Below are 19,250 nucleotides of genomic sequence, written 5' to 3' on the forward strand. Positions count from 1 at the left end.
AGGGTACTGCCATCTTAGTTAATTTTCTTGCTGTCCTGGTATCTGGAGCACACAAGAACAAACCTCTAACACAAAAGACAAACTCCTGCACCTTGCATTATCTGTAACTCCATCTTTCAAATAAATCTTTTTTAAAAAGACCTCGTTGCTTTGTGGGCATTAAAGTTTGAATGTAAAGATTATTTGCAGGGGCCAGTGTATGGCATAGCAGGGTTGAGTCTCTTCCTGTGACACCAGCATTCCATATGGGCACTGGTTCCACTTCTGATCCAGCTCCCTGCTAACAGGACCAGGAAAGCAGTAGAAGATGGCCCAAGTGCTTGGGCCTCTGCACACACATGGGAGACCTGGAAGAAGCTCGTGGTCCTGGCTTCAGCCTGATGCAGCCCCAGCCATTGCAGCCATTAGGGGAGTGAATCAGCAGATGGAAGATCTTTCTGTCTCTCCTCTCTGTAACTCTGCTTTTCAAGTAAATAAAAAATAAATCTTTAAGAAAGAAAAACATTATTTGACTATCCAACAGGGTGTCACGGTGTTTAAAGTGATCAACGTAAGGTTACAAATACTTTGAGGTGGACAAATGTAAACTAAAAGCCTTACAGAGGTACAATGTTGTATAAAAATAAAAACAGAAACCCTTCCAGAGTGAATGCTTAGCACATCAGTTAAAGAAACAGGACCAGGGAGATGCTGGCTGAGGGTAAAGGAGCATTAAATTATTGACAGCAGAAGATTTCTAAGCACCCACTGGCCCCCTGACAGTTAAGCAAAAGTAACTAACTGTAGCCACTAGAGTCAGCCCCCCATTGATTTGACAAACCACAGATCAAAAACTACTGGAAAATCAAGTCAGACAGAGGTGTCTCTCATCTGCTGGTCAATCCCCTACATGCCTACAACAGGAGCCAGAACTCCATCCAGGTCTTCTATGTGGGTGGCAGTTACCCAAGTATTTGAGCCATTACTGCTGCCTCCCAGGGTGCACATTAGCAGGAAGCTGGAATCAGAAGTGGAGCCAGGACTTCAACCCAGCTACTCCCAGTGTTGAAGGTGGGTATTCTAAGTGATGTCTTAACCACCGCACCAAATACTCTCCTCCCTTTTTCCTTTTTAGAGGACAATGAAAATGTCCTCAGTGTATGAGGAAATATTCTTTTGTTTAGGTGAGGCATGTTGTGGTTGCTAATGTCATTTGGAATTTAAACATGGAGAGGAGGAAGAGATTAGATGTCGGGGCTCTCAGGGTTGGATCACTGCCTATTTATTCTCGGCCTTCATACCTTCCCGGTATGCTATGTCCTGGAGGGCCTGGAGTCACTTCCTGAACTACACTTCCCAGAATGCCTTTCCAGCTGGCATCCAACTATCAAGGAAGGGATGAGTAAGAGCTGACAGCCAGAGGAGGGGGAGAAACAACTCTCTTGTCTGGTGTTAGTATTTCTGTTGGCAGCAACAGCAGCAGTGATGTAGCAACAATGGCAGTATTGACAGGAGACAGATCATTGTTGGGACATAGGTATATGGGAGTTTATTTTACTAGTGACTGTATTCTTATAGGTGCTTGAAATTCTCCATAATTAAATATCAACTATTCTCTCTCTCCATTGAGAATAAATAAATAAAGCCCATCTATTTGCAATACATCCAGGGGTTTTTGTATTCCTTATCTGGTTAATACAGCCTAGAAATGCAGTCGATACCAAGGGAAACAAAGGCATGTGGATGTGCATGTTAGGGCAAGTGAGAGAGAGAGAGAGAGAGAGAGAGCAAGTGAGTGCCACAGAGCTGCACTCATGACCAAGAAACAGTGCTAACACACAGAACCCTGATAACATCCTGGGTACTCGCACCCAGTTAAATGAATCTGCCAGATCCACCTTAGCACTCTTTAGACACATAAGCCAATACATTCTCTTTTGTTTAAGCTAGTTGAAACTGGATTTGCTTCATTTGCAAACAAAAGAACCCTAACTAATGAAATCCTAAATAATCACTACTTTTATCATAGTCCCCTTTCGCAACTAAGCCAAGCCTCCATTTTCACCAGAGAGCTCCATTACATTTTCCATGATTGCAATGAACATTATCACCATGACTTTCACCATCACCATCTCCAAGTTGGTTAACATTTACTGAATACCTACTGTGTGCAAAGTACTGGGTCATCATCTCAGTGCTCCAGATCAAAGATAAGTAAGACAGAGCCCCTGCCCTCACTGAACTCACAATATACTTGGAGGGGGGGAGGCTGGCGCTGTGGCACAGCAGATTAATGCCCTGGCCTGAAGTGCCAGCATCCCATAAGGGCGCTGGTTCTAGTCCCGGCTGCTCCTCTTCTGATACAGCTCTCTGCTGTGGCCTGGGAAAGCAGTAGAAGATGGCCCAAGTCCTTGGGCCCTTGCACCCATGTGGGAGACCCAGAAGAAGCTCCTGGCTTTGGATCGGCACAGCTCTGGCCGTCGCGACCATCTGGGGAGTGAACCAGCGGATGGAGGACCTCTATCTCTACCTCTCTAACTCTTTCAAATAAATAAAATAAGTCTTTAAAAAAAAACAATACACTTGGGATGGTTATATATACCACCCATCTATCTACCTATTATAAAGGTACACTTATATTTATGAGGCACATGTCACAATGGAACAAGCTAAGTACTAAACTTACTGGGAAAACATTACATTCAACTGAGGCTTAGAGAAAGCAGGAAGGGGCACGGGCTAAGGAAGTCAGAGAAAGCTTCTGGTAGGGAAAGGAGCAGAACTGGAGCTGAGCCTTGGTCTAGGTACAAAATCTAAATAGGAAGAGAATGTAGCGGTCATGACTGTGGTCTCTGAAGTCAGACAGACTTGGTTCTAACTCTGGCTCTGCCATTGACAAACTTTGTAACTCTGGGAAAGTTATTTAACCTGTTTGTGCCTCCATTTCCTCACAATCAAAATGGGCATAGTAAGAGGACACCTACCACTTAGAGCTGTTTTGAGGCTGACATGAGTTAACAGTGGTAGTGTGGAGGGCTGGGTCTGGTATGCAGTAAGCCCTAATTTGGATAGCTGTGATGAGAGATGAAGGAACAGTACCTCCTGGCCAGGAGGAAGGGCCTCAGAAAGGCACTGAGGGGGAAGGCACAAAGCTCACTCACCAACCTGGAAACAGACGTACTGAGCTGGAACCGAAGGCTCCTGGAAGGGAATTGTCTGGCAAGAGCAACATCTACAATTTACAAGTGACCAATCAGCAGCAGCGAAAGTGGATGGCCAAACACCAGGGCCTCTCTCAATGGCACCCAGTAAAGGGGGCACCTGCTCCAGGCCTCTCCCCAGAGCTTCAGTACGTGGCCTTCTCCGAGCGCTCAGCCCATTTTTAAGGCACTTCCAAGCTGCTCTGGGCTATTTTTTTTCTTGCATACTTATAATCAGGAAAGGCTCCCAAGGCAACACCCAGGACAGATTCCACGATGTACAACTTACTGCTCTGCGACGGCCAAATTAGGTGGCAGGGAGGTGAGGCCGTTGCCTGTGAGGAGCAGGACCCGGAGGCGAGGCAGAATCCCCAGATCACTGATGGCCTCTGCAGTCAGGCTGTTGAAGGAAAGGTCCAAGAACTGCCAAGCAAAGACAGAAGGGCGACAGAAGCATCACACGTGACAATGGTGTTCACTCACGACGGGGGAACTAGCTATTTTACCCCTAAACTCCCAGAGCGCCTTAGCCCCCACCCAGCCGGAGGATGACAGATATGCCAGTTATCCTGATCTGACCAGTAAACACTGCATACATGTACTGAAATGTCACACTGGGTCCCATCAATATGTAGGATTACTATGTGTCAATTAAAAACAAAGGTACACTGGAAAAAAAAAAAAAAAAACCTCTGGGATTAACATTCAAGGCCTACGAGAGTCAGTCCCCAACCTATCTTCTAGCCTTCACTGCCACCGCAAACCTTTGTTTATCCCGCGGTGCTGGCCAAACCAATTCCTCTCCAGTCCTTGCACCATCCCACCTACAGATCTTTGCGTCGCTTTCCACTCGAAGAGGAATGCCTTTCTTACATGTACCTGAATCCACAGCCTTATAAAACCTTTCCTAATCCCCCAATCAGATGGAATCCCTTCCTCCCCTGACTCTGAGTGCTCAATCTAAACAGATATCAGAGTACTTATCAAAGTCTGCAGGTATCTGACAGCAGAATACATGTTTGAAGAATAAGGGTACTGCTACTCAGATGTGGTTAGCAAGCTGCTGGCACACAGTAGCCCCTCCACACACACACATACACACAGTGAAGCCTACTGAACGGGGTCAATCTCAGTAAGTTACTCAGTGTAGGAGCAAGGTCTTCCGTCAGCCTCATCAGCATTATAGAGACAGATATATACACCCTGTAGGTCACTGCCAGTGAAGGAGTGGGCTCGCTCTAACGCTGTTGTGAAAATGAATTGATGGGCTTTGCAAACCTAGGCTAAAATTCTGGATGTGTGATTTTCCTTATCTATAAAGTGGAAATAAGTGACTCTTTTAGCCTGAAGTCTGGTACACAGTAACTGCTTACTTAATGTTGGTTGGCACCACCATCCTCCTCCTCCTCATCATCATGATGCCTTCACTAATCAACCCCATGTTGAAGATTTATTTTGTACCCATCCCTGCCCTTGGGAGCTCCCAGCCTTCTTGGGAACCTAGGTACATATATGAGGGGAATTTTAAAGTTTGTGGGAAAATGAATTTAAAGTTCATCCGGTACAAAGAAATTTTAAATTCATGCATAGCTTTTTCATAATATTGATTTTCCATAAACTGTTTAAAGACCCCTTGTAGATATAACTGTTAAGTGGCAATTAGGCTGGGACAGATATTTGAACACAGACCAGTGGGGGCATAAAGGAAGGGATGACAAGGTCAACCAGGGATCAGGACATGCTTCATAGGGCAGGTGACACTGAATCTGTCCTCAGAGATGAATAGATATTTACCAAATTTTAAAGAACAAAAACACAGGGGTCAGCGCTATGGTATAGTAGGTTAAGTCTCCACTTGCGATGTTGGCATCCTATATGGGTGCTGGTTTGAATACTGGCTGCCCCACTTCTGATCCAGTTCCCCGCTAACGTCCTGGGAAAGCAGTGGAAAATGGCCCAAGTGCTTGGGCCTCTGAACCCACGTAGGAGACCTAGAAGAAGTTCCTGGCTTCAGATTGGTGCAGCTCTGGCAACTGTGGTCATTTGAGGAGTAAACCAGTGGATGGAAAACCTCTCTCTCTCCTTCTCCCTCTATCTGTAACTGCCTCTCAAATTAATGAATAAATCTTAAAAAAAAAAAAAAAAAAAAGACACTCAGGTTAGCAAGTGGAAGCTAATGAAGCCAGGAGGTAGAAGACAGCCTTGCTTGATGTGAGAACTGCAAATGGTTGGGCTATGACTGAAGCCTATGGCATAGGAGAAGGCTTGGCACCAGCTATCAAAGGAGTGCTGAGTTCATCAGCAGCAAATGCCAAGGTCTGAGGGTTCACACAAGTGGCTGATGTGACGAGAAGAGGAAGGCTTGGAAAGGTAGCTCAGATAAGCGTAGGAAATGCGAGGGAAACGTTTCTCCCTCATACCCATATCTGAATGGTCATTAAGACCTATGGATTCTATCTGCCTCTTTAGCATCTCTCATACTGTTCCCTCCAATCCAGTCTCTCTTCAGCAGCCAGGTGGTTTTCCTAAACTTCAGTTCTGACGCTACCACTCCTCAGCTACAACCCTTCAGTGGATCCCTTACTACTCATAAGAGAAGATTTTAACTCCTTAACATGGTTCCAAGGTGCTCCATGGTCTCTCCAACCTGCCTCCTCTCCAGGCCCATACATCCAACACTTCATTGTGTCTCACTCTCCACCCCTTCTGTGCTGTTGCCTCAGTGTTTGAGCTCAGGAGTTGACAATCTGTGGTCTGTGCACCAAATCCAGCCTGCTGCCTATGGTGCATGGCCCTGAGCCAAGAATGATTTTTACCATTGAAATGGTTGAAGAAAATTCAAAGAGTAATTGTGTGTTCTATGTGGGAATTGCATGAAATTCAAATTTCAGCATTATAAATAAAGTTTTATTGGAATGTAAAATTTGTCTTTTCTATGCTGCTTTCTTTATACAATAGCAGAGCTGACTGGTTATGACCATATGGACCACAAAGTTGAAATAGTTATTGTCAGCCTCTTAGAGAAAGCACTGTTCTAGTTGTTTTTGCTATTTTGTTAGACCTAAATTTTCTTTCCATAGGATTAACAGCCTTTGAATCATGGGCCACAGAAGTTCAGAACTCTCTCCAACTTCACAGAAGAGGAAAACCAAATTCCAGAGGGGAAAGTTATTTGACCAAAGGGGCATGGCAAAGCACCGGCAGAACCAAGACTCTCTGGACTGCCAGGGCAGGGCTCCAGCTGGACCTTCGTCAGATCAGTGAGCAGAGAATCAAATCATGGCAATGTTTAGTTTTCCTAAATTGACTCCTGAAGAATTCTTCTCTGGGCTTTTCCCCGAGGCAGCCTTTCTGGCAAACAAGGGCAGAAGATGCCTAACCTGGCTCCTGGACCTGCTGAGTCACATCAAGTTTTATTACACATCAAATATTCATTTCTGTGAGCTGCAAATTCAGGATATTTGACAGGTTTATCTTTTTTCTTAGGGCACCCTTGCAAATCATAGAGCGATAAAAACAAATGATTCCACAGGAGATTTCCTCTTCTCATTTATATTCTGCCTCGTAACTTTGGACTGCTCTCTTATGTAAATAAATTCACTTGGCCTGGGTTTGTTGGATAAAGAATCGTCATCAGATGCAATCCAACTTAAAGTAAGGTCTCCAAAAAGTCAATCAAGATCAACTATGGGATCCTACAACTCTTAGAGGTGGGATCACAGCCTGTGGTCACAACCCCTCCCCATGGCCCGGTGGCAGCTGAACTAGGGATCTGAAATGGTACCAGAGAGGAAGACAAGTTGCCACGTGCAACGTACAACACACGGCAGCTGAGTACTCTTTGGAAAAGTTAAAGAACAAACAGAGGGAAGTGCTTACGAAGCTCTTAAGCCCAGAGGCAAGGAGGGTGCATCTAGCACCTGTTTCTCACTGTCTAGTAAAATATACCACAAAATGGTCTTTTTTTTTTAACATAGTAGAAAATTGCATGAGTTGTTGTAAATTGACTTGACTTTCAACTACATTGGCTTTGATTCCTAGACAAGTGTGAGGACCACTACTGTTCCAAACCACAGACCACTGTTACCCACAGCATGACCTGAAACCAAGGAGAGAAGGTGCCACTATACTCAGGACAGTATGCTTTGGGGATGCAAGGACAGACAATCTATCTGAGGAAGGTGGCCATTCCAAGTGGTTAAAACTTCTCAAAACTTTGGCACCTGAAGGCCATCAACTCTTTGAAACATTCACTCTTGTGGGAGGTCTCTGTCTTTCTGACAAGATCAGGTTAAGTGAGGTTTTTGTGGAGAATGGCTGACTGTATATTCACAAATTAAATAATTTTAAGTTTCTAACTCTTTGGGGTCACCCCCAAGGCTCATGACATGCAGACATTTTGCTGAAGTTTGAATCAGAAACACTTTTACTACCAGGCCAGTGTGTAGGGAAGAGGCTATCATTTAGTGAATGACCATGAACTTGGCCATCTGCCCAGCCCCATACCTGGTCCCACCACTGTTCTCTACTTTCAAAGTGTGGAGTGACTCCCAGGTAGTGATAAGAGCTTTGTCCTTTTGTGAAAAGTGGCCCTCACGTTTTCATGGATGTTAAAGAGGTCATTAACTTGAAGCATTAGGACATATAGGGAAAATGCATAACTATAAGAAATTCAATTTAGGAGAAAGGAATGCAAATAAAATTTTGTTCTACCCCAGCCCACTAGGCTTAATCCAGCTTCCTCAAACCAAGATAATATTTGGAATCAATTCATAATGTCTCTGCTAGTTCAGCTGGTCTAATCTGCACCTGGCTCTTAACCTCTTATGCTCTGCAGCCCCTAATGCATCCAGCTTGCCCCTCAAGATCCCCTTCCTCTAATACCCTGTTTACACTCACTTCTCTGCATGGACTCCCTTGGTCAGGACCTCTGATCTTTATTTTCTGGGCTCATTCCCCAGAGCCATGAGTATCATCTATTTGTTGCCACTGCTACCATTACTGCTCTCACCATTACCATCACCACCTCTACCCTTTTCCTCATCCCGACTGTCGCCACCATAACCACCGCCCTCTTCAGAGTTCGGTCATGAAGCAAGCACCCAGCTGTTAAGTCCCAGAGAGCCCCCACCCAGCAATTATAATCAGTAGAGAACCTATACTCATTCTTTAGAGGTGAACAGGTGGGCACCAAAAACTCCCTACCTCCAACTTACTTCCAATAACCTGAAGTCTCCATATTTCACATAGACTGTTTTGATGCCATTAAAGGCAAGCTCCAGTTCCTTTAAAGCTGGAAAGGCATTAAATACTTCTATATAGGGAAGAGAAAGCGAGAATCAGCAGAAAGATATCGGTAACAACCATTTACTGCATTTTCACTGGGTCAGACCAGATGCTGTTAAGGTGCTTTACACATGTAGCCTCCAAAATCCTAAAAGAGTCTGAAAAGTAGGGATTACTATCACTTCCATTCTACAGCTGAGGAAGTTGAAGGTCAGCCAGGCCAAGTGATTTGTTAGGAGTGGAACTGCTGGTAAGCAGAAGAGCTAAGAATGGAATCTAAGTCTACCCAACTGCAAAGCCCATTTAAAAACTATCTGTAGGGCTGGCATGGTGGTATAGTGGGGAAAGCTGCCATCTGCAGTGCTGGCATCCCATATGGGTGCATGTTTGAGACCTGGCTGCTCCACTTCTAGCCCAGTTCCCTACTAATGCACCTGGGAAAGCAGTAGAAGATGGCCCAAGTCCTTGGGACCCTGCACCCATGTGGGAAACCTGGAAGAGGCTCCTGGATCCTGGCTTCAGACTGGCCCAACCCTGGCCTTTGCAGCCATTTGGGGAGTGAACCAGCAGATGGAAGATCTCTCTCTCTTTAAAAAAATTTTAAAAACTTATAAAATTTAATCATACCCAACAAAAATTATCAAGCACCATAGAAAAATAAAAGTTTCCTTTAATCCCAAAATCCAGATAATTATTACAAGTTTAATCATAGAATGCTCTGGGCTTTTTCTCACGTGTATACCGAAATACACACCTTTTTTCAAAAACAGAATCATGCTACACATATTGTACTCCACTTGCTCTTCCGTTAATGGAGTGACTTAAAATTATTCTGTTAAAACATACAGATCTCCTAATTGTGTTCTATAATATAGATGTTCCCTAGTTCATTTAACCTGTTCCCTATTAACGGCCTCAGGCTATGTAGATAAAAGGTAAGAGAGCTTCGCCTTTGGCATGAGAAATGAAACCTGGGTTAACTTTCTAGCTCTGTTCTCCGGTACCCTGAACAAAGAGCAGAGTAAGTGTGTTCCCAGTCCATATTGCTTGTGGTACAAATGACCCCAGATTGGTCAACAAACACCTGACGGAACTGCTTCTCTGCACACAGTGACTCCTGCAACTGGACATGTCCCTTCCAGGAACTCCAGGAGCTATCCCTATGGAGTGGCACAAAGGATACTGGCTTCTGTGGGGAATGAGGTCTCTAGGCCAGCAGGGGTTCTTGCATCCAATCAACAAACATCTCATTGTCTCCCCACTGAGGTGACACCTGGGGGAACACAGAGTGGCTCATGAAGGGCCATGTGGGCTGCTGCCTGGACAGCTGGGAGGACTCCACTAAAGAGGAACTCTTGATGCTGTGCCGCTCCTGGCACACTAGTGCCTTCTGAGTGAACCTGGTGTCAAGCAGGAACACTGATGATCTGGGAGTGTGAATGTTCGGTAGAGTCCAACAGAAAGCCTGCTTGGTGTGTATTTCAGGATGCTTCCAATGAACATCCTTGCACAAGTGTGTTTCTACAGAACAAAATCCTGGAAGAGGAACTACCAGATTAAAGGCTATCCTAAATTTTAGGAAACATTGCCAAATCACCTCCAAGATGTCACACCACTGTATTATACTCCCACCAGTTGAATACAAGAGAATCTATTTCCATACCAATGCTGGCTATCATCAGTCCTTTCAGCCTTGGCAACACAAGACAGGCAGAAAATAGTGTCTTGATGCTGTTTTAATTATTTGTGAGGTTGAATGTCTCTTCATATGCCAGCTGGCTTTCATAGTTCAAGCCTTGGCCCCTGACAGACCACACTGCCCCCTCAAGTGCACTTCTTTAAAAACACTTCCTTAAAAACAGCCTCAAACTCAATGCAATAAAACTGAACCCATCCTATTCCCCCAGCCCACCCACAACCTGCCTCCCCCCAGTGCGCTCTGTCTCAGTGACAACGTCCTAGATTCCTTCCTCTCCCCTCATCCCCACCAGGCACCAAGTCCTGTGATCTGCACCTCTTCAGGCCCTCCCTCCCTTCTTCCTTCCGCCTTTCCTGTCTGTCTCCCTGTCTCCCTCCCTGTCTCCCTCTCTATCCCCTCACCTCTCCTGTCACAGCCTGGGGTTAAGGTCTCATCTCCCCTCCCCTGGAAAACAGAAACAATCTCCCAGGTTTCCTGGCCCGGATCTTCTTCTTCTTCTTCTCTTATACTCTACCCTCCTCACAGCTGCCAGTGAGCTTTTCTATTTAAAAGCCTTCCAAGGCCCTCGGCAGGTTTAGGTCCAGGTCACTCGAATTCCTTGATGACTTAGACCCCACCAACACCTCTAGTCTCAACTCTCTCCCACGTGCATCCTTTGCAAACACACAAAAACACAATGGCACTGCCACTCTGCACCTACTCCATTGGCCTCAAACTTCTGAGTCACTCCTACTCCTCCTGTGGCCTCCACTTAGGTGTTCCTCTCCTGAGAACTTCCTCCGACCCTCTGGCCTGCGGTGAAGTACTAACTCGCTTGCCTAGCATTTCCTGGTTCCTTCTAGCACCGTTGTTACCGCTTTGTCTGAGCCCAACTCTCCCACCAAACTATGAGTGGACGAGAGCAGGGACTACACACTCATTTCTAAAACCCTGGCAATTCAAACAGTCCTGACACCCAGCAGGGGTCGCTGTGGATCTGCCATGAAAACTGCAGCAGCTTTCTGCTCCTGCAGGAGCACTTCCACGCTTAAAAAGTTTATGCAGATCTTGCTCCCTGCAAGGGAAGGAATTATCCCCATTTACAGACAGAGAAGTAGCAGCTCAGAGAAATGCTCTAAGCAGGTAGGGCAAGCGCTAGGCTGACATGGAGATCTACCCTCTCCGGCATCCAGCCTCTTGCATTCCATAACAGAGATGTGTGGCCAGTCACGGATGGATGAACGGAGAAATCCCAACAAAATGAGTGGCTGTGCCAGCCACAGGCGGAAGACAGTTTTCAAGAAGCAAGTGCTTACCTAGAGGCAGCGTGTTTTCTGAGGCATTGATATAAATCACAGAATGAAAATTCTTGAAGTCCTTTTCCTTAGCCTGTGAGGCGGCATTTGAAAAAACACAACATTAGTTCCCTGCCTGGCAGCTTTGCTGAAGCTCCAGTGAACAGCACAGAGCCATGCAGGGCCCCAGTAATGTTTGAGGGGCCGTGGGTGGGTGGGTGGGTAAGTGAAGGAAGAAGAGTGCCTAAGGCAGGGCAGTGCTTTGGTCCACCAGATTGTAATCCTCACAAGTAGCACTGACAGAGACCCCTGAAACCTTCGACTTTGTCTCGCCAACATCTCTGGGGACTGGTGGGCTGGCCCAGAACACAGAGCCTCTCAGCCTCAAGATCGAGACTTGTCCTCAAGAAACTCAGTTCGGAGAATGCTGCGTGCTAAATGAAGTGAGGCACAACCCTGTTGGGAAGCTGTCTGCTCCACCACTCATCTGGCAGTTCTGTGGTTCAGAACTCCTACTCCACAGGACTGGTTTAGAAAAGCAATCTCTCTTACTATAAAATATTCTACATATATGTTAGCTAATGGTAGGCTATAATTCTGGCTCTGAGCTGCCTATAAGTCAAGGCAAAGAAAGAAACATGACTCATGACAAGAGTGTCTCTGAGTTAAGGGCACACCAGCTTCTTGGGAGAATGGGTACCACTCTTGGCACTGAAACCTAACAGAAATGACTCTTGAAGGTTTTTGTGATGGGAACTTGGTGGCACAAAATGAATTATGGTCCAACAAATTCAAAACCAGTTTCATAAGGTGATTTCCTTTTATTCATCTCGAATTAGAAGATGGAAACACCAACTTTATGGCAAAAGTTTTTTTTTAATTTTTAATTTAATTTTAATTTTTTTGACAGGCAGAGTGGACAGTGAGAGAGAGAGAGAGAGAAAGGTCTTTTTCCGTTGGTTTACCCCTCAATGGCCGCTAAGGCTGGCACGCTGCGCCAATCCAAAGCCAGGAGCCAGGTGCTTCTCCTGGTCTCCCATGGGGTGCAGGGCCCAAGTACTTGGGCCATCCTCCACTGCACTCCCGGGCCACAGCAGAGAGCTAGACTGGAAGAGGAGCAACTGGGACAGAATTCAGTGCCCCAACCGGGACTAGAACCTGGGGTGCCAGTGCCGCAGGAGGAGGATTAGCCTACTGAGCCATGGCACCAGCCAAAAGTTTATGATTGAATTTTGTTTCTACCCAGTGGGTCCTTGTCTGGCCCCCTGCCCCAACCCCCACCCCTATTCCCAGGCCCCAGCCAGGTGACCAGAATTCCAGTTCCCAGGGACTCGGGAGGTGCCCCACAGGTCTGGCTCCCTGACTGCAGTCTGCCGCCGGCTGGTCTCACCTGGTTGAGCTTCAGGCCGCTCACATTAACGCTGAACAGGTCTGATGGCTTCCTCACACAGTGATACTTCAGCTGGAACACAGTGCAGGGGTCAGCTCTCAAGGCCCACCAACGTTTCATCAGTTAAGCTATTTTTGTTCAGTTCCCTTACATGGGCGATCTTGTACCCCTGACATCACGTTTGCTTGTTCACTCATTTATCACTCAGCCATTCACTCACCATATACTCACTGAGCACTACTGCACCATGTACTGTGCTAAACACATTAAAACACTCTCTTCTAATCCTAGCTAAACTCTTTGATGTAAGTAGGATTATCTCCCCTGTTGTAATGAGAAAAAACAAGGTTAAGAAAGGTAAAGTGCCTTGCCTAAGGTCACACAGCTAGTAATGGACAAATCTACAATCTGAATCCAAATATATAATCACTAAGCTGTAGGCTCTTTCGACCTCCATATGTCACCTCATATAACTAAAGAGTTAGAAGCAAATCTCAGCTTTGCAGCTTCTAGCTACATTTAATCAAACCTTGTTCCTTTTTTGTTAATCATTTATTTATAGTACCTATTATATTTAGGTACTGAACTAGACTTTGAAAAGACAACAAAGAAAAAGTACAAACACTACATGCTTTCAGAGAGCTTACAATCTCATGGAAAGTCAAGTAGCAAGCATTTATAAACATGATAAATATTTCAAAGGAGAAATTGAAAATTTGGAGACAATGACAGGAGGTCCAAACATCAGTCTGGAAATGAGGACATAATACTTCAGTGGAAACTTAAGCACTGAATAGAGTTGAACTCTGGAGAGTGGACAGAGGGCCTGAGAAGACTACCAAGGCAGGAAAAAGGCAAGGTGCTCTTGAGAGGATAGAAAGCAAGGCAAGAAGAGACAGGCAGGCGTTAGATCTCATAGGTCCATGCTGGCTCTGCAAAGGAATAAGGATTTTATACTACAATCAACAGAAAGCTGTCAGAGGCTTTCTTGGTAGGGGCTGATAATATTTTTATGAAAATCTCTATGTCTGACATAGATAGAATGGAGATGTTGTTAATTACCTTCCCAATAACCACTTCTCTACTTTCTTCTATTAAAGAACACCAATGTTATTGACATTTCTCTGAGTAGATATGTTAAGCCCCGGGTCCAAGGGATAGGTCTTGATTTGTCTAAGCCAACTGTAGAGGTTGTGTTCCCTTACCCAGTGACTGGGCATCTGATATAGTTTGAGACACTGGCTGCTGGGGAATGTGAGTGCCCAGTTTGTGGAAGCTTTTCTCACTTTTAAAAATAGACATAAGCCAGTGACAATCCCTTCTCTACGGGTGTTGTCCTCTATCTGTGATGACCAGAATCGCTACGAGAATCTCAGGATCATGAAGGCAATCAGCCCAAGACGACAAGTCAACATGCTGTAGATGACTGAGCAGGAAGACAAAAGGAGCACGGGCCTTGGAAGATGCCATTAAATCAGCCAATTAACCTACCCTAAACAAGGACTCTGGATTCTATTCATTTGATTAAAAGCATACTGATTTGTTCAAACTGGTTTGAAGTCACTGAATTAGTCCAATTAGAGATTAAGTGGCCCAGAAGAACATGGTGGCATAGAGCTGAAAAGAAGACGGATTTGACAACTATTTAATAACAGTGCCAGGACTTGCAAAGGGATGGTTGGTGCAGACAGTGTGGAAGAGACAAATATCAAGATAACATCAAGTCCCTGGCTTGGGGGGGAGGGGGGGGGAGCTGGGTAGAGAGTAGTGACACCACAGAGATGGTATACAGTAAATGATAGAAAAGAAGTATGTTTGCGGACTTGGAGTGGCAGATTTGTGGAGCAGTTAAATATGAGATGCGAGGGAAACATTCGAGTGAACTATTGACCAGGCAGAGTGGATATGCCCTTATTTCTGCCACCCAAAGTGGCAACCTGAATAACAAACCGTATCTGTCAAATGTGGGAATGCATACATGTTTGAAAGCAGTGGGAAAGAGATCACAAGGAGACTGTTTCTGCTTCTCTGTAGGATTGTGGTTTCTATCCTCATCCCCAGTGAGTAGGCATGACACTGAAACACACTCCACCAGACTAGAAAAATCTGATAATGTCCACTTGCAGTGAGAGCAAACCAACAACATCTGACCAATGCACACATTATCAGGGGAACCACAACAGAACCCGGGAAGCAGTGAAAAACAGACTAAATGTTAACATTGATTTACAAGGGCCGGCGTCACGGCTCACTAGGCTAATCCTCCGCCTGCAGCGCTGGCACACCGGGTTCTAGTCCCGGTCGGGGCGCCGGATTCTGTCCAGTTGCCCCTCTTCCAGTCCAGCTCTCTGCTGTGGCCCAGGAGTGCAGTGGAGGATGGCCCAAATCCTTGGGCCCTGCACCCGCATGGGAGACCAGGAGAAGCACCTGGCTCCTGGCTTCGAATCAGCACGGTGCGCCGGCCGCAGTGGCCATTGGAGGGTGAACCAATGGTAAAGGAAGACCTGTCTCTCTCACTATCCACTCTGCCTGTCAAAAAATAAAAATAAAAATAAAAATAAATTGATTTACAAAATAGGTCTTTCAGAATACAGGAGATACAAAATGACCTGGCTATGGGGCCAGCATTGTGGTGCAGTGAGCTAAACTGCTGCCTGCAATGCCAGCATCCCATACCAGAGCATGGATTCAAGACCCAGCTGCTCCACTTCTGACCCAGCTCCCTGGTAATGTGCCTAGGGAAGGCAGTGGAGAATGGTCCTAGTAATTGGCCCCTGCCAGCCAGATAGAACTCCAACCTCCTGGCTTCAAGCTGGAAACGCCCTGGCCATTGCACTCATTTAGAGATTAAACAAGCAAATGGAAGATCTCTCTTGTATCTCTCTCTTTCTGTTATTCTGCCTTTTAAATAAACAAATAAATCTTTAACAAAATAAATTACCTGGCTTATTTCCAACACAGCTATCCCCGTCTTTTTCGTAAAGCCTGCTGCAGGCACTGGGTACTATCTGGTCTGCTTATCTGGCTTTCGGCTGGACAAAGGACAAACACCATGGAGAGCAGGACCTCCCCAGTTGCACCTGATACTAGAGAACTGGCTCCTGAGTAGAGCAGAGCAGGAATTTCTCCATCCTATTAGGTCCTGGAATGGGATCTTCAGTGGACTATTCCTCCGGACCTCTCCCTTTGCCTCTCCAACTCAATTAAGAGCTTTTACCCAGTGTAATATAAAGGTACAGGATTTGGAATCAGTAGACTGGAGAATCAGTAGACTCATCTGACCCAGTAATTTACTAGCCGTGGGACCTTAGCCAAGGCAAATGACTTCTTGGGGCCTCAGTTTTCCCACCTGACCATGGTAAGGCTATAATAGGGAGGACAACACTATACTTATCTCACAAGGTGGATATAAAGAAAGCTTTACATGCAAGCAGAGTTTGGAGTCCCCTTAGCACCCTGGCTGTGCTTACATTGCCAATATCACTCTAATAGTTTGCAGTGACTTGGGTGTAGTTGTGCCACAGCAGAGCAAATCCTTTTCCCACACAGGACAAGAGCAAAACAGGGCATGCCCTTGTCCCTCCCTACCCCCCAGCCAATGCTGCCAGCTACTCCAGTATGCATTTATTCTCACCAGAAAAGCTCGGTCCAGGATGTGTCCAGAAATGTCCAACTGGCTTTCCTGCTGAGACTCTTTATTCCCCCTGACCTCAAGAGAAATCTTCTTCTGGCTTTCCTGACCGCCAGCAGGTGCTTCAACCACACCCTTAGGCTTCTTGAGGTTACCTTTCCGAGCCACTAACCAGTGTCCTCGGCCTGTTGGGAAAATCAAAATAGTGAGAAGGGGCAAAGTCCTGAAAAGCTACAGCAGAATACTGATCTAAAATACTCAAACCTAAAATAGCTCCTCGTTACCTAACATGCACCAGACACTCCATTCCTACTGGAAGAGGAAGAGAGCTACACAAACTGGCCCCCCAGCCAGTAAAGGGCATCTTGCTCTCCCTGCTTTGCAGATGAAAAGTCTCAGGTCAAAAGAGGTGGAAGGACTTGCCCATTTCCTCCTTCCTTCACAGTTTAATTTCCAAACTGCTGTTCCCTCAGAACCCCAGATCAAGTATTTCCTGTTCTGTGAACAGGAGCAACAGAGCTGATCACTTTTGTTTTTAAAGATTAAGTATTCACTTTTTTTTTTTTTAAGATTTACTTTATTTATTTGAAAGAGACAGAGAAAGAGAGAGAGAGGGAGGGAGGTTTTCTATCCCACTGGTTCACTCCCCAAATGGCTGCAATGCTGGAGCTGAGCCAATGTGAAGCCAGGAGCCAGGAGCTTCTTCTGGGTCTCCCACATGGTTGCAGGGGCCCAGCAACCTGGGCCATCTTCCATTGTTTTCCCAGGCACATTAGCAGGGAGCTAGATCAGAAATGGAGCAGCTGGGACTCGAACATCCATTTGGGATGCCAGTGCTGCAGGCCGGGGCTGTAAGCCACTGCTCCATAGTGCTGGCCCCAGCTAATCACTCTTTCCTGTATCAGCTGGTTGCTCCCCTACTGGTCAACTCTTGGGTAAAGCCCAATGCATGACCTCAACTCAACGGGCTCCACCTTCACAACCTCTGCCATTAAAGGGGAAAGGTTATTTTAGGAACTCAGAATAACAAAAAAAATAGGACACTCAGAATTTAAAAACCAATCATGCATGTTCACTATAAAAATAATCAGAAAATGCAAAAAGACTATGATGTTTACCAGTAAGCCCATCTAACAAAAATGACAACATTCTAGAATCTGTTTCTTCTTGTATCTACAGTTTATATACTATATCATTTATTGAAATCTGTATTTGTTTTATTAATTCACTTATGTATTGTTTATCTTCTTCTCTAGAGTGGAAATTCCATAAGAGCAGGGACTATGATTAATTCATCTCAGTATTACCAAGCTCTGCGTACAGCTTACCACATTGCAACTATTGCTGAATGAATAGACAGCCCCAGCCCCGGCCCCCACAATCAGACCTTTTAAGCATCTACTTTGTGCTGGAAGTGGGGTTACAGAAACATATAAGACAGAAGCTGTGATCTAAAGGATCTCAGTGATGTAAAGAGTGCCATGGAAACCTAGAGACGGGAGCAACCAGCCTAGGACATGAATGGATCTACTATGCTGAAAGGAATTCATTAGGTAAGATTTAAAAATTAAGTACCACAGGCAGAGGGAAGAGCGAAAGAAATACCCAGAGGTATAAAAGATCAGGACCACACAGAAGAACAGCACGGCTCTGGGAACCAACTTGGTGTCTCTATCCACTGGTGTCTTCTGCCATAGCCCACTACCCCTATCTCAGGAGCTGGCCACAGCTTGCTCAACCACTGCCACCAATTCTGCCTCTGCAATTCCTGCCGTGCATCTCACATGAGCTATTTCTTGTTTCTGCTCTGGGCCTGACACTCCAAGTACCCTATTTTCTAAGCCTGTTCCAAGGACTTAGGATCTCCTTTATCTTACCTCATATCCCTGATTCCTGAAGGCCCCAGCATCAGTTGGTACCAAACCCCCAACAAAGCCAGGAAGGAAGTTCCAGAGATTAACATGAGGAAGAAGAGATGGTGCTGGAGAGGTCAGCAGAGTCATAACATAAAAGGTCCTGAGGACCAGAGTAAGGGTTCTGGGTTTGATGGGGCAGGCTTTTAGCAGAAAGGGGACCACAGGAAGGTGATTTTTTTCATTTGGAGATAATTTCAGGCTTTCAGAAAAGTTGCAAAAATAGAACAGAGTTCTCATATGGTCTTTGCCCAGTTTTCCTAACCATAATACAATTACTGAAACCAGGAAATTAACACTGGTCTATCAGTTGCTAATCTACAGCCCTTCTTTGAATTTTGCCAGCTTTCTCATTAATGGCCTCCTGCTATTCCAGGACTCAACCCAGGATCTCACACTGCATTTACGGTTGGTATGTCTGCTGCGTCTCTCTGAGTCTCTGATGGTTTCTCACTCTTTTTCTTGCATGACCTTGACAACTGTGAAGAGCAAAGGTCAATTAGTTCATAAAATGTCCCCTAAATTAAAACTGATGCTGTGCCTTTCTTGGTGCTTTATCCAAGGGGTCAGGGATATCAATAGGCCTTAATACTGGTGAAATCCATTATGGTCACTGGGTTAAGGTGGCGTCCGCCTAGTTTCCCTACTGGGATAGTATTCTGTAACAATCAATATATAAAATAATTGATGTTAAGGAAAAGAGACTACCCTTGAGGATGTGGGTGGTCCTCACTCAGCTGAAAGACCTTAGGAGAACAACAGAGATGAACAATACAGTGTTTTTGAGGATTAGAAGCCCTGAGTGACCTAGATCGAACCTGGTATCCCCAGCCAACTCTTTGATAGTTCTGTTTATATTTCCTTGAAGCCTGGGCACC

The 19,250-nt window shown here is 45.5% G+C and overlaps 1 protein-coding gene across 6 annotated transcripts in view; it reads right to left on the bottom strand.

The window, feature by feature from the left end:
• Positions 1 to 19,250, bottom strand: part of XRRA1 (X-ray radiation resistance associated 1) — a 92,879-nt gene that overhangs the window by 49,210 nt on the left and 24,419 nt on the right. For 3 of the 6 annotated variants that reach the window (XM_008263961.4, XM_008263972.4, XM_008263957.4), the window contains 5 exons: positions 16,463 to 16,644; positions 12,829 to 12,900; positions 11,460 to 11,532; positions 8,396 to 8,493; positions 3,469 to 3,602 (listed from right to left, as the gene is read on the bottom strand). In XM_008263961.4, coding sequence (XP_008262183.3) covers positions 3,469 to 3,602; positions 8,396 to 8,493; positions 11,460 to 11,532; positions 12,829 to 12,900; positions 16,463 to 16,644 — 559 coding nt within the window. The remainder of the gene's footprint in view (positions 1 to 3,468; positions 3,603 to 8,395; positions 8,494 to 11,459; positions 11,533 to 12,828; positions 12,901 to 16,462; positions 16,645 to 19,250) is intronic. The other 3 variants (XM_070075380.1, XM_008263965.4, XM_051851026.2) reach the window with 3 other exon arrangements.

Source organism: Oryctolagus cuniculus, chromosome 1 (assembly GCF_964237555.1).
Source record: "Oryctolagus cuniculus chromosome 1, mOryCun1.1, whole genome shotgun sequence".
Lineage (NCBI taxonomy): Eukaryota > Metazoa > Chordata > Mammalia > Lagomorpha > Leporidae > Oryctolagus > Oryctolagus cuniculus.